This window comes from Adiantum capillus-veneris, chromosome 22 (assembly GCF_014529385.1).
Source record: "Adiantum capillus-veneris isolate H3 chromosome 22, ASM1452938v2, whole genome shotgun sequence".
In the NCBI taxonomy this organism is placed as follows: domain Eukaryota; kingdom Viridiplantae; phylum Streptophyta; class Polypodiopsida; order Polypodiales; family Pteridaceae; genus Adiantum; species Adiantum capillus-veneris.
The window spans coordinates 98095701-98111837 of record NC_140952.1 but is presented as its reverse complement, the minus strand read 5'-3'; the positions used below and the strand labels follow the sequence as shown (position 1 = coordinate 98111837).

The 16137-nt window shown below is 48.2% G+C and overlaps 1 protein-coding gene across 1 annotated transcript in view; it reads right to left on the bottom strand.

Moving 5' to 3' along the window:
* Nucleotides 1-1185: 1185 nt before the first annotated feature.
* LOC147429876 (putative mediator of RNA polymerase II transcription subunit 26b) overlaps nucleotides 1186-16137 on the bottom strand; it is a 39445-nt gene continuing 24493 nt past the window's right edge. The window contains exons 7-9 of the mRNA XM_086496068.1: nucleotides 2285-2631; nucleotides 2000-2075; nucleotides 1186-1902 (exon numbers count right to left, since the gene is read on the bottom strand). Of these exons, the coding sequence (XP_086352194.1) occupies nucleotides 1766-1902; nucleotides 2000-2075; nucleotides 2285-2631 (560 nt within the window). The 3' untranslated portion in view covers nucleotides 1186-1765. The remainder of the gene's footprint in view (nucleotides 1903-1999; nucleotides 2076-2284; nucleotides 2632-16137) is intronic.

Sequence of the window (16137 nt, the reverse complement as noted above, 5' to 3'; positions counted from 1 at the left end):
ACCAGGTACAGCCTGCAAACAGTGTACGGCACACGGGTACAGCCGGCAATGTCAGAGCAGACATGCCAAGGTAGAGAATTATGGGCGCTGACTTGGTCCACAGCTATTGGAGGAGAGGCAGGCGAGGAAAATTATGTGCACTTACTTGGTGTACAATTATCGGACGAGACGGGCGACGATGTAACTGCCTCTGAGATTTTGAATGCTGAGGTGGCATGCATCCAACAGCCCTGCACACTAATCAGTGATGGGGGAGGGATGGACAACCAGGATGGCCTGCACGCCCGACTCCCAACCTTGACAGAACTTTTGCATGTGCTCATAGCCTATGAAATTAGTAGGGACGAGATTCTTCAATGGTTCCTGTATGCTTGGAGGCATGTCATACCACCTTTAAATTAAAATGACCAGGAAAGCTCAAAGAACTTCCTCTCAAGGATAAAACAATAGAGATTATCAGCAGTGGAAAGCGATACTTTGTCGACAACTCAAAACAGAAACCAAAGTTTGTACTCAGAAGGATCATGGGACTTCCAAAATATGAACCTTTGAAGAGCTTCAGATGAAACCATTCAAGATGGGACAACAAAAAAAACAGTAAAATATAATTGTGAAACTTCGCATAGCTTCACATGAAGCCATTAAATATATGAACAAAACATACATTATACATTATGCATTAAAATGTAAGCGCCTCTAAGACCATTTTATAAGGCCAATTTATATACAAGGCAGGCCAAGGCAAGACCAACAAGTTTGTTGACCAAAATTTCCGTTCACACAAATGTGTACAACCCACAACTCACTCAAATTCATGTCTTTAACTTTAACCAGAGCTTTTTCATCACAGTGAGAGCAACTCTACACGACCAAAATGATGATCTTTCTGAAATTCCTGATCATTAGTACCCTCTGGCTCTGCAATACACCAGCTCCACGCTGCAAGATCGAGCACCCAAGCGAAACCTTCAAACCATCACCTGACACGAAGCATGCACAAAATCATGACCCATTGTTTCCAGGGTGCTAAATGACACCTCCAGAGATTTACCCAGAAATAATGGTATGCTTCGAACTCTGACACTAAAAAATGCCAAATATGAGCACGCCACAAAATACATAAAAGCAGGACGACGGAAACCGTACTTGGAACAGAGACCCCCCTAATGAAGCAACCACCACAGCTCAACGCAAAAGCCTTTACACATCTGATTGCATGAATTTTGATTGTAAAGGAGATCTGTTGATTGGGACTCTATACAATTCTTTCCTTTCTTACTCAACAGGGTAAACTTTTCTTAGTGGCCTCTCGTGTTAACTACGGGGCTTGACTCTTACAACTCAGGCTTCCAAGATGCTGTAGCAGTTACTTGTCTGACAAAATACCAGTACTGAACTCCTTGGAAGGAAGTTAAATGCTTCTCTCTTGTAGCATAAAATTATAAAGAGAAGGATATGACACTTGGTTAAATAGCCCTGTAAAAATCACTCTGACCCTTGATCAAACCACAGGATTGAACACAAAGTTGTGGTGTGGACAGCACTCTTTTTGCATTGGAGGAGAGATGCCGTGGGTCGGGGAACCATATCATGGAAAAATGCTTCGACACCTATCTCATCAAAGCCAGCAGGTATGAACCCCAGTCAAAAGATTACATTCACAGTCACTCTCCGCCTCTCGATCGATGGAACCTTGTCGTTTGCAACTTTGAACTATCCCTTTGGACAACTCAAATAGAAAATTGACAGCCTGAAGTCTGGCAACTTATCGGCGACCAAATGCGTGTGGCCGATGCTGTGAAAGTGGCTTCCCACGAACCATTTGAGGAGCTTTAGCGCGCTTGGGCCCTCCCTTCGGAAGATCCTCAAGCTCCATCACCTGAATTGTCCGCTGCCGTTTTGCTGAAAAAAACAAAGCCATGACCTTGTATGAATTTTTCTTAAAATTCACAGGAACCCACTTCCAATGGATCACAAGTGCAACCACGTGAATTCTCACCTATCTCAGCTTGTTGATAATTCTCCTGTAGTTTCCTTTTAGCTGCCAGTAGTCTTTGATCCAACTCCGGAGAATCCTTTAGCAAAGAAGAGGACTATCAGCATCAAAGACATCTAGCATATGATGTGCAAGTGCACAAAGCCCACACACTCTCTGCAATGTGAAGGTGTTGAGCTTGTATGCATTTGATTTTAAGGATCTTCGCAGAGAATGTTCTAGAGAAATCTAACCAAAAAGAGGAATATCACAATCATAATCTACAAAGAAAGCCAGGTGAGAGCTTACTAGTTGAGGTTTAGAAGCTGTCACTTTGTGATTGCCCACTGTGTGACTCTCTCTCTCGATTCCCTCGTGCCGTTGCACTTTTCTCTCCACCTTCTCAATTGATGATCGCCTACTATCATGCCCATTTGTTAGATTATCATCTCTGTCCCGCTTGCTGTAACCATTGGAGCTTGTGATAGAATCCCTATCCTTTTTCCTCACATCAGACTCTTTCTTCTTTATTAGATGTTCTTGACGATCTTTATGCTTGCTAGACTCATGTATGCTATCCGCATGGCCATTAGCCCTCTTTGACGGGGTTGATTCACAAGCATCCATTCGCCTATTTGGGTTTCCAGAGCCTGCAGCTGTTCACCATATACACATAACCACCTTCATGAACTGGACTCTTGACAACATTCACTTACAACTGATAACATACACTTTCCAGAGCCTGCAGCTGTTCACCACACACGTAACCACCTTCATGAACTGGACTCTTGATAACATACAACTGACCGATCTAAAAATACCCTACTAATGGTATTAAAAAAACATAAACTTTAATTTGCAATTTCACAGAAAGACAAGAAATAACACGTTTAGCCATTAGCAAGCGACGAGCCTACAGAGCAACAACATGGAGTGACCGAAGATATGATCAAAACCAAAAATACACTAGAAGGAAAAGAGAATTCAAAATACAAGATGACCTCAAAAGCCAGTTTGGTCTTTTCCTGCAGTTTCAAAGCCCTACTTGTCACTGCCATCTCAGGAGCCTAGTGCAGGCCAGAACGACGCCTTCTGCCCCTCTCGCCCTTGCATTTTTGCAGCCCTTAACTTGACATATTGCTGCCACAGCCCCAGGACCAGATCAACTCTAAATTTACTTTTTGAGCCAGCAAGTCCAGCTTTGCTGCCATCTATCAGTGCTTGCACCAGCTTTGTGCTTGTGTTAAGTAGCATCAAGATCAGCCTTTGAGCCTTTCATTTTTGCAGGCCTGTCACAGCTGTAGAGCCCTCCATATTAGCCAATATACGACTCCAGATCATCCCTAGATTGCATACAAATTACCCCAATACGTGGCTACACCTGGTCAGCTAGTTAAGTACGATAGATGTGTTACGTTAGGTTGAATTCATCATGCGGACACTAGGTACACATATTCATTATGCGGTTACTATGAATCAAAGAATGACCAACATTAATACAGACTCAACAAATTTGTCAAGGTTAGGGTACAACTCTCAGACTTTAGCAATCTTAAAGATAAAACCAGTTGATGCCAATGTAAATGATGTGCTTTACTCAAGTCTTACATGTATGCATGTGAAGGAGAAAAGAGAGGAGCACAAAGAAATGGCCTAAATCCAGGACAGGATCTAATTAAGGCTGCCCATAATAAGAGGCCCAAAATAAGGTAACAGCAATGCCCAAAGTGTACCGAAAACCTTACTTCAGCTATCCTTTTTAGTATGTTGGCTGGACACCAATTTGGCGCTCATGACAAGGTTTTGGTGATCCGGCCACTTCCGCCCTGCATATGCACTATCCGCAAAATTTTTAGCCTACATTAGGCCTTACTAATGTTAAGAGTTTTGGCCTGGCTTCCCTTCTAGGTCTTGTGAGTGAGGGCTGTAGAGTCCTCGTGTGCAGAAGCATGAGAGAGAGAGAGAGAGAGAGAGAGAGAGAGAGAGAGCACAAACACAAAACGCTGATATGGGGAAGAGGAAGCGATCAGCCCCCGGGCCCCCACTGACTACCAGAGCAAAAGACCCGCACAACTGAGATATATGATATTGAAATGTGTACCCCCTGGCCCCACATATATATGGGTGCCCAAGGTGGGCGCCCAACTCAAGTGGGCGGCCAGCCCCAAACTCGAGCGGCTGGACAAGGTACAACCTATGCTATGGGTGGCCAGCCCGAAGATACTAGCCGTACAAGGAAGTGCCCTAGACCTGTGTGAAGCAGTAGAGTGGTGTAAATCTAATGTCAAAAGACGGGCACCACGTGCCAATAGAAAAGAACAAATAGAACAGACTTTTAGCACTTCAATAACAACTGAAACTGAAAGAGAGAGAGCACTAGCGACACGGAGTGGCGGAATTCCACCCCAGAGAGTATTGGCCCCAAACCTTGGCGCCCCTTTCAGTATTTCTTTATATTGCATCATCAAAGTACAAGCCGGTACTCCACCTTTGCACCTTCGTCCAGAAGCATCCCCGAGAATGAGCCCATGGCCTCATATTTAAAGGCCCTAGGCCCAAAAGCAATTCACATGAAAAGACTTCAAACTCAAAAGCATATGGTCCAAAAGCGATGCCCAAAAGCTGCCAGCGTGATTTACGGATATCCGTACAACTACCACGTCAATAGCACAAATCTCGAAAATCCGTACAGGCTACCACGTCAACATGTCAGTGCAATTTCCGAGTTGTCCGTACAATTGCCACGTCATCAGTTTCTACGTTGTCTATTTGTGTGTGTGTGTGTGTGTGTGTGAGGGTCCAGCTTTATTTTAATTCCTTTATGTCACTTGAGCTCCATCAGACGGGGTCCCATAAGTTGGTAGGACTTCTTCTGTTGTTGCTTGTTCTTCTTAGGGTTTAGGCCCCTCGGCCATGATCTGAAGGTTGGCTCAGCTCTTTAGTGACTTGACACGTCAGCAGTTTGTGACATCTAACACTCCCTCTCAGCACCCGATGCTGAACAAACCCCATGAAGCCGAAGATGTGAGGCAAATGATGAAGATGTTTGTTGCGATGTCTGCTAAAGGACAATACTCCGGTGAACTCCGCAAGTGTAGCAGCAGTCTGGGGTATCCCAACCTCCGAGAGATCTCCATGGTAAGATGCCGTCACGAGCAGGGTAGCAAACTGCTGTACTCCACCGATACAAGGTGAAGATGTTGCGTGAAGGTCTTGAACTGAGTGTGAAAACAACTCCTTGTCGTAAAAAAAGTGTCAATAGACCTGCAAGTGTCCTGCCAATAGGATTTGTGGTAATTGTAGTCAAACCGTCTGGAGAAAATAGGGAAGCCTAGGAATCGTCGTAAGAATGACTGGAAGCCTTTCAATGCATCAACCTGTTGTTAGACTCGTACCACTCTGCTGCTTCACAGGTGACAGGTCTAGGGCATGCATGTACGGCTAGTGTGCCTCCAGTCGTTGGTCACCTTTTGCATATGCATTTCCTCTGCATTGTCCGGCCACCCACTTTTGGGCCGCCGCCCACTTTGTCCAGGCGCCCTCATAGTTCATTTATTTCTTGTTGGGTCGTGGGGGAATTTTCCAGGCATTGTCCTACCTCCCCTTGGGCACCTATTTATGGGGCCAAGAGGGTAGCCACTTCCATCATCTGGTTATTGTGTATTGGGTCTTCTGCACATGGTAGTCATGGGGGGCTGATCGCCCCCTCTTCCACACATATCTTGCGTTTGTGGTCTTCTCTCTTCTCTCTCTCTCTCTCTCATGCCGAGGAGCTGTGCAAACGGCTCGGCTTTGGAGAGACCATGCCCTTCACCCGTGCATGGAGAGCGGGACGGGACTCCTCGAGAGCACGGGCTTTGGTGCTGCAGATGCAGTCCCCGCAGGAGAGAGTCGCTCTCTTTCGAAAGCGAGTCCTGATCTGCTTGCATGCCTCAGATATTACAGGCGAGGAGAGAGGGCCGAAAGGCCTTCTACAGAGATGGTCGTATTTTTGTGGATTGGCGCCCCATGAAATAGGGACACGCGGCCTATGGGACGCCGATGTGACCGGAGATACTTCTCAGAGGAGCAGTGTGGAACTGCAATGGGTCATTGTGGACTCACCTCGACAGACTGGAGGAGCTTATAGAGGACCACGACTTCATTTGCATCACTGAGACCCATGAAAGCCTGAAAGCGGGCTACCAGCCATACTACAGGCTTCAGATGGGAGTCAGTCTTTCGAGCTACCACCCGCCGCAGCACTTCACGAGGATCCGGTAGAGTGGCCATATTATTTCGCCATTCCATCAACAGTCATATACAGATTGTGAGCCGAGATGAGGAGGCGCGTTTTCTATGGGTACGCCTGGAGATAGACCACGAGCATTGGGTCTATATCGCCATTTGCTACTTTCCACCACGAGGCTCCTCATATGCGAGCACTGATGGGCACACACGGGAGGGGGGTTCCCCTTATACACCACTCTCAGATGACATACTCCGCTACTCAACACTTGGAGAGGTCTTCCTTATGGGAGACTTCAACGGGCGCACCCAGACCAGGCAGTGCGAGCTCTATGATATGGACCACCCAAAGATTATGAGCAGTTTAGACCCAGAGGAGATGGGGATTAGCAGACTGTCAGCAGACTCAAGGCAGGACACCACCTGGTACGGCAATCACCTATTGGAGCTTGGTAGCTGACATCATCTCGTTATTTATAACGGGATGCAGAGGTGGCCAGATTCGAGCGGGCTCACTTGCTTCCCTCACGGGGGGGGGGAGTACTGTCGACTACATTCTTGGGAGTCTTTTGGGGGCCCAGCTTCTCCGATCTTTCAGTGTCGGGAGACGTCCTATCGGCACAGACCACACTTTCCTCACTTTCACACTCACCTCCCATTAGTCACACCCACCCACCCCACTCACACAGCCACATACCACTATTCATTTTACACACGAGCTCTCTCATGTCTATGCACACCATCTCCGCATACATCTCCTATCTCTCGACCCACATGCCCCCCTAGAATCACTCACATCCGATCTTACATCCATGATTCACACATCTGCCATTCAGAGCTTCTCTCACCACACACGCACATGCACCCCACACAAGTTCCATGCCACGGAACAACTGGTATGACAATGATTGCAGAGCATTACGACGTCAGCTTAGAGAGCATGATGCCCGTGGAGTACTCACACACCGCCAGGCTCAACGCCAGATGCAATCTCTCACCCGCCGTAAAAAGCAGAAATGGGAGGAGCAACAGTACTGGGACTTATATCACTTGCTCATGAGCCGGGATAGTGCAAAGGCATGGCGCCACATCCGCGAGCGCAGGCCACCGACATCGATCGAGGACCCGGACACATGGTACCGCTATGCAGAGGGCCTTTGCCAGATACCACGACAACCACCGATACCCCTGTCACAGGGACGACGCCCCACCACTTCGTCCTTCTTCACATCAGAGATGGTAGCTCGAGCCATCCGGCATCTACAGCATGGTGGAGCTCGAGACCAGACTGAGCTACAGGCCGAGCATCTGATTTATGGGAGAGAGACCTTGGCACCTTTCATAGCTATCTCTTTAACCGCACACTAGTGGAGGGATTTCCAGACTCGTGGACACAGCACATCATTGTACCTATCCACAAGTCTCGAGACACCATGGATCCCAACACATACAGGACTATTATGATTGGCCACATGTTGGCCAAGCTCTATGGCACGGTTTTAGAGGAGGTGTAACAAACTGCTTACATGTCAAAGCCTAAAGACAAGAGCCAACTTACAGATGCCGGCCGACGGGCCTAAACCCTAAGAAGAATAAGTAACAAAAGAAGTGTCACAAAGTGATTACATGATTGCCCGAGAGCAGAAACCCTAACCCTAATTTCTGCCAAAAACCCTAACTGCTGAAACCCTAATTCTGAAAACCCTAACCCTAAAACCTGCAAACCCTAATTCTGCTGCCAGAAACCCTAAAACTGCAGAAACCCTAATTCTGGAAACCCTAACCCTAAAACCTACAAACCCTAATCTGCTGCCAAAAACCCTAACCCTAACCCTACGGGCAGATTTCTGTGTTTTGCGCTGGTTGATGACGTGGCAGGCTGTATGGATTTCCGTGATTTACGCTGGCAGCTTTTGGATTTGCTTTTGGACCAAAAGCTTTTGAGTTTTAAAAGCTTTTTACTGTAACTGCTTTTTAGGCCAAGGGCCTTGAAATATGAGGCTAGGGCTCATTCATTGGCATGCTTCCTGGAGAAGGTGCAGAGTCTGGAGTACCGGCTTGTACTTTGATGATGCAATATAAAGAAATACCGAAAGGGGCGCCAAGGTTTGGGGCCAATACTCTTTGGGGTGGAATTCCACCACTCCATGTCGCGTGTCGTCTCTCTCTTTCAGTTCAGTTGTTATTGAAGTGCTAAAAGTCTGTTCAGTCTGTGTTCTTTTCTATTGGCACGTGCTGCCCGTCTTGTGACAAGGAGCTTATCACCAGAGCAGAGGCAGCAAGCATCCGAGCTGCAAGACAGGCTGGGTTCCGCCGCACATACTCTACCATCGATCATATCTTCACGCTACGCTGCTTGATCGACCAAGCACAAGTGAGGAAGAGGAGGCTTCACTGTTGCTTTGTGGACTTTCGCAAAGCATTTGATACGGTGCCACGTGAGCGACTCTTCAGGCGACTACTCTCACTTGGGCTTGAGGAGGACATGATGTGGGGCATATATACACTTTATGAGCAGGTATGTGGGCGAGTACGATGTCCAGGAGGCACTACAGAGACCTTGTTTAGCACCATTGGTGTGAAACAAGGATGTCCACTCTCCCCTACACTCTTTGGGCTCTACATTGATGAGATAGTGGATTTTATTCAGCATAGAGGAGGTGATGGGGTGGAGATGGGTGGCACCACAGTCCATATACTATTATATGCCGATGATATTGTACTCGTATCAGAGTCAGCAGAGGGGCTGCGTCAGCATCTACTTGGGCTCCATGACTTTTGTGCGCAGCGAGGGCTCTCAATGAACCTTGGGAAAACCAAGGTTCTCATCTTTCATACGTCAGCACGGATCAGACGAGAGAGCTCTTTCACAGCAGCAGGGGGCAGTATCGAGGTTGTAGGCTCATATGTCTACTTGGGAGTGACTTTTACCGCGGCATCAGGGGCCTTTTCCATTACACAGGCAGCCAGAGACAGACTGACCAGGGGGTACTCCACACTCGCACTGATGGAGAGACAGTGCCACCAGGCACACTTTTAGGAGCCCCGTACGAAGGGGTGGTTTTTTGAAACTTTGGTTACACCGGCTCTTATGTATGGGGCAGCCATATGGGGACCTAGCTTGGCAGACTCGATTTGGCCTTTGATAGAGCGCCCATAGGTACTGATGATCTCCAGGATGATCCGCAGCAAGCCGTCCGTTCCACATGATATAGTCAGAGCAGAGCTAGCAGTCCCACCCATGCTAGTAGAGGCACTGTTTCAGACGGTTTGCTTGTTACATAGACTACAGAGTATGGATAGGGACCACATTGCCTATCGAGCACTACAGGCATCACAGTCTATGGCACTGGCGGGAGATGCCTCTTCTTGGTATGCACAGACCAACGAGTGGTTCACTAGACATGGGCTTGATATAGATCGACTACCACCCCTTCAGTATGACATCCATGCACCTACTTATACTCTCACTCATGAGGAGAGGAATAGGATCATCGGGCAAGAGATTTCGCATATTTGCATTGAGAGGACATGGATCAGCCCCAGGCAGCCACTACCGACGAAAATGCTCCACTACCATGAGCATTTTCTCCAGATATCAGATCAGGGCTTCATAGACACCCCTCAGTATATGCAGCAGTACATGCCACATCACCTACGGGTAGCAATCGGCCAGCTCCGAGTCTCATCACACCAGCTTGAGATTGAGCGAGGCAGAGCCAGAGGCATACCACGAGAGAACCGGACTTGCCCAGTGTGTCAGACAGAGGTGGAGACGGAGGAGCACTTCATGCTACGATGCCCAGCTTACTCACAGCTTAGACAGAGATTTGGGATTGAGGGCACTCTCCAGACATGCATGAGGAGGAGAGACTAGACTCATGTGGGCCATTTCATCACAGGAGCACTCCACATACGTGAGGAGTCTACACGACCACGACCACATGACACTGGAGGTGTTCAGCAGACGATCACTCAGTTTTTCCAGAGAATGATTTGAGGGGATCCCACACCGCCGACAACGACTGGGCTGACACTCGAGCAGGCAGAGGCACAGCGAGCACGACGTCGACCCCGAGAGTCAGGATACCGACGGCCCTATCTATACCAGCAGGATATATTGAGGATCCGTACACTTCATGAGCAGCAGCTGGAGAGGGCCCGCTCCACCACACATTGGAGCACCCACTTACATCGGGTTGTTCAACCTCTCCCCCCCATGTACCACTTTTTATACCCATCACCCATTACACACTACTAGCCAGCTCTGATACGGGTATATGCCCTCACACTTTTACGTTCACTCAGCATGAGGTAGTCATTTTCTGCTGTGACAGAGCTACATCCACAGCCATGTATTCATATGGTCAGTATCTACGGTGCCAGAGCCATATATACCCATACCACCACACTGCACATCCCGGTTAGCTTTCATTTCAGCATTTTATTTTCAGTATTTTCTTTTCCGGACACCCTGACTACCACTAGATGTACATTGATTTGTCTCATAGGCAGACTTCAGCATTTAGAAGCAAAAATAAAGCTCTCTCTCTCTCTCTCTCTCTCTCTCTCTCTCTCTCTCTCTCTCTCTCTCTCTCTCTCTCTCTCTCTCATGCTTCCGCACATGCACACTCTCGCATGGTATCAGACCTCATGCTCTCCATGGTCTATGCACCCTCCGCATCAGGTACTCCTCCCAAGAAGATAAGATCAGCCAGCGTTTTCTGCAGATCTGCCAGTGTTTTGCAAAAAACCAGGCACACGATGGAATCTGGCGTTTTTCTGTCGCGGAGGACCCCACCTCCACTTGCATTGTTGCTCCGACACCTAGCGATCACCTTTTGGCAGCCAGCACTGGCCCTTTTGGGCATTTCCGTTGCCAGAAAACCCCTCCCTACAACCTGCGTTTTCAGCCAGATTTGCGTTTTTTGGCACACAGCAGCGTTTTCAGCAGAGGGGGGCAGCGCTAGCCTTGGCCCTCTACAGATCTTGCCCTCCTACCTGGCTTGGCATCCGGTGCCTTGCCGGCAAGATTCCTCTTCATATCATCAGATTTCAGCCATAAACACCTGCTGTTTTCTCTGTTTACAGCCCACCTGCGGTTGTGACATTGATTCCCCACCCTCCCCAGACCCTCTGCACCGCTCCAGACCCTGCTGGGAGCGTACGACCACGCTGAAAATCGCTGGACAGCAGCGTTTTCATCACTTTGCAGTTTGTATTTTTCACAGAGGATGAAGTTACCTCCTACCACGACACCATCCGGTGGTGCTCCATGCAGTCTCTCAGTGACTGCTGTAGTACTCGGTATCTTTGACATCAGCTTGATCATATACGGGCATATCATCCGTGGGAGATCCATTCATTCCAGCCATCATTCGGCGGTTGCACACTCTAGAGGGGTCCGTGACTTGTGGTTTGCTATGGACACACGTATGCACTCATCAGAGGAGTTCCCATGAGATATGGCCATGCTCGTGGCATATGGGATTCCGACATTCCCAGAGAAGACACCACCATCTTGGGTGGACAAACACTTATCACTTGACCTCGACACGTCAGATCACTTGCTTACACACGAGCATCTACATGGACTTAGGGAGAGGATCTTGGATCTGGACAGGTTCATTGCTTGGATCTGCAGACTGGAGTGGGACTTCAATGCTTTGGAGTCTCTTGAAGAGTTTACCCGCGAGATGCGGGAGATCAGTCATCCCGCAACGACTACATCCGGAGTCGCCCGGAGCTTGGCTTGGATCGTAGTGCAGTTGCCCTTCTACACTCCTAATCATTTGAATTGCTACCTTCACAGTTGCTTACACTCACCCTCGGTAATCTTACAGCAGACTTATCCCCCGACCTGGGCAGTAGGTCTCTCCCAGCTCATTTACATTGAGAGCCACAACGAGTTGCGGTTTGGTTGTGTTGTGTGGATTTTGTTTTGGTTGACACCCGAGGATTGGATGCAGGAGATACAAGCAAGACAGTGCAAACACATTGGTCTGGCCTTTCCTCTACTCCAAGATATTCATAGCGCAGACTGCTCAGTCTGGCTTCCCTACTTCTACAGGATGATTACAGTGAAGAAAGCTTGGTCTGATCACCCCTCTTCTCAGAGCCCCGTCACAGCACAGACTATAGAGTTTGGCTTTCCCCTCATCTTGGATTACCCTACCTACTGACAGGACACCATCCGGTGGTGGTCCGAGCGGTCGCTCGATGACTGCTACAGCTTATAGTAGCTTCTACAGTGCAGACTGTTTAGTCAGGCTTTCCTTGTTTCCGAGGACCTTTACGGTGCAGATTACTACATTTGGCCCTTCTAGAGTTTAACACAGCTTAGCCACCTGGCCACACTGGGTTACAGGTTCATGCATTGACAAGCTTCCGGTCATTCTCATGACGGTTCCTAGGCTTCTCCATTTTCTCCAGCCGTTTTGACTACAGACACCACAGATCCTATTGGGCAGGACACTTGCAGGTCCATTGGCACTTCTTTTACGAGGAGGAGTCGTTTCACACTCAATTCGAGCTACATCTGGCCCTTCTTGAGTTTTACACAGCTTAGCCACCTGGCCACACAGGTTTACAGGTTCATGCATTGACAAGCTTCCGGTCATTCTCACGACGGTTCCTGGGATTCTCCATTTTCTCCAACCGTTTTGACTACAGACACCACAAATCCTATTGGGCAGGACACTTGCAGGTCCATTGGCACTTCTTTTACGACAAGGAGTTGTTTCACACACAGTTCGGGACCTTCATATCTTCACCCTGGATCGACAGAGTACAACAGTTTACTACACTGCTCGTGACGGCACTTTACCATAGAGATCTCTCGATGTTTCGAACACCCAAGTCTGCTTGCAGACATTGCAGCAAACATCTTCATCCTTTGCCTCACATCTTCGGCTTCATGCGGTTCGTTCAACATCTAGTGCTGAGAGGGGGTGTTAAGACTTACACCGCTTTGCTGCTTCACAGGTCTAGGGCATGCATGTACAGCTAGGGTGCGTCCGGGCTGGCCACCCTTTGCATATGCATTTTCTCTGCATTGTCCGACCGCCCACTTTGTCCAGGCGCCCTCATACTTTATTTATTTCTTGTTGGGTTGTGGGGGATTTTTCCAGACATTGCCCTACCTCCCCTTGGGCACCTATTTATGGGGCCAAGGAGGTACCCACTTCTATGATTTGGTTATTGTGTATTGGGTCTTCTGCTCATGGTAGTCATGGGGGGGTGGTGATCACACTCTCTTCCACACATATCTTGCATTTGTGATCTTTTGTCTCTCTCTCTCTCTTCTCTCTCATGCTTCCGCACACGCGCACTCACACTTGTAACCCAGTGTGACTAGGTGGCTAAGCTGTGAAAAACTCCAAGAAGGCCAGATGTAGCAATCTACCTCGTAAACGTCCTTCGAATCAAAGAAAGACAGACTAAGCAATCTTCGTTGTAGAAGCTACCGTAAGCTACAACAGTCACCGAGAGACCGCACGGACCACCACCAGAGTGTCTTGTCAATAGGTAGGGTAATCCAAGATGAGGGGAACGCTAGACTCAACAGTTTGCGCTGTGAAGGGCCTCTCAGAAGAGGTGTGGTCACACTAAGCTGTCTGCACCATAATCATCATGTACAAAGAAGGGAAGCCACACTGAGTAATCTGCGCTGTGAAGAAGCGCTTAGAAGAGGGAAGGCCAAACCAATTTGTCTGCGTCGACTTGCCTGTATCTCTTGCCTCCAATCCTCCGGTGTCAACCAAAACAGAATTCACGCCAACACCACCACCAAACTGCAACTCGGTGTGGCTCTCAATGTGAATGAGCTGGGAGTGGCCTACTGCCCAAGTCAAGGGATAAGTCTGCTGTAAGGTTACCGAGGGTGAGTGTAAGCAACTCTGAAGGTAGCAATCCAAATAATCAAGAGTGTAGAAGAACAAGTGCACTACCATCCAAACCAAGCTCAAGGTGACTCCGGATGTAGTTGCCTGATGATGCTATTCTCCCGCATCTCGCGGGTAAACTCTCTAAGAGAGTCAAGAACTGAAGTCCCGCTCCAATCTGTAGATCCAAGCAATGAACCTATCCAAGAAAAGATCCAAGATCCTCTCCCTGAGTCGATGTAGATGCTCCTGTGTAAGCAAGTGATATGACGTGTAGAGGTCAAGTGGTAAGTGTCTGTCCACCCAAAATGGTGGTGTCTTCTCTGGGAATGTCGAAATCCCAAATGCCATGCATATCCCGGGTGAACTCCTCTCATGAGTGCATAGGTGTGTCCAAAACAAACCACAAGTCACCACCCCCTCTGAAGTGCACAACCGCCAAATGATGGCAAGAATGAATGGATCTCCCAAAGATCATACGCCCGTAGCTCATCAAGTTGATGTCGAAGATACCATATACTGCAACAGTCACTGAGAGACCGCACGGACCACCACCGGATGGTGTCCTCGTAGGAGGTAACTTCATCCTCTGTGGAAAACACAAGCCATGTGGCTGCTGTCCATCCAAAAACGCAACTACGAGGTGATGAAAGCGCTGCTAAACAGCAGGTGTTTATGGCTGAAATCTGTAGCAGATGAAGAGGAATCTCGCCAGCAAGGCACCGGATGCCGAGCCGTGTAGGAATAGCAAGATCCAATGGGCAAGGCCAAGCGCTGGCCCCCTCTTCTGAAAACACTAACCTGCTGTCCAGAAAATGCTGGCAATTTAGCCCCAAAAACGCAGGTGCTGCTGTCCAAAAAAAGGCAGATCTGCTGGATGAAAACGCACGTAGAGGGACGGGTTGTTCCGACGAGGAAACAACCTAAGAAGGCTAGCGCTTGCAGCCAATTCATTCTCTAAAGCATGAGAAGAATTTTGTGTATGGTAGAAATTTCAATGTCAATATTAGTCATCAAGCCCTCTCAATTGGCTTCAACCCACCATGCCTAGTGTATTTTGGAGCGACCATCAAGCTAGATGGTTCCAATCTTGTGAACAATTTGGTGGTTTGATTGATGATGTTCCTAGTAAAGCTAACCCAATTGCATATACGATCAATCACGAAGGTCAAATCTTGACTCTGTTACCATATACATGTGGTAGTGATGTGTGTGAACACACTAGGACCGCCGGGGCATTTTTTCCCTCTTTAGGAGGTTTTTTCCCCCGTGCATTGTATATACGCCCATCACTCTAGGGCTATCTATCTTTCCATTGCACACTAAGGAATACACTCTCTATTGTGTACCTTGAGCTTCCTTCGTCTTCTCCAAGCTGTGTGTGTTTCTCTGCAACCCTAATTCCAACAATTGGTATCAGAGCAGGTCACGTCCTCCCGGGCTTAGTCGCCAGCTGCTCCAGCATACGCCTGCTCACTTTCTCCGATTTCAGTGAGCTTTGGCAAGCGTTCGCAGGTCGACAAATTTTTTGGGGGAGCTCGAAGAGTCTGGTCTGCTCAGAATTTTGATTTGGGCTCATTTCGGCCTCCGTTTCCACTACGGGCAGTACTGCACAGGTTATTTCGTCATTTTGTGCAGATTTTCTGTCAGTGCCGTTTTCTGCATAACAGGTTCCTTATAGTCTTCTACGGTTTGTGCTATATAGCACAAGTTGTTCCCGCTCCATTTCTCCTATTTTCAGGCAGTTTTCACATCAGGTGCAGCATTTACCATGGCTGACAACAACAACACAGATGTGTTCAAGATGTTTGCTGCTGAGGACAGGTTGGATGGGGACAACTACCCTATGTGGACTTATATGATGCAACACGTTCTTGTGTCAAAAGGTGTCTGGAACATTGTGCAGGGCATTGATGTACGTCCTGGTTCTGAAGATGTAGGCGATATTGAGGATGTTGCAGGTCTTGCTGCAAGGATTGCAGCTGTTAGAGTTGTTTTGCCTACAGCAGAACAAGCTCGTTGGGATGTTAAGGATGCGCAGGCTCATGCATT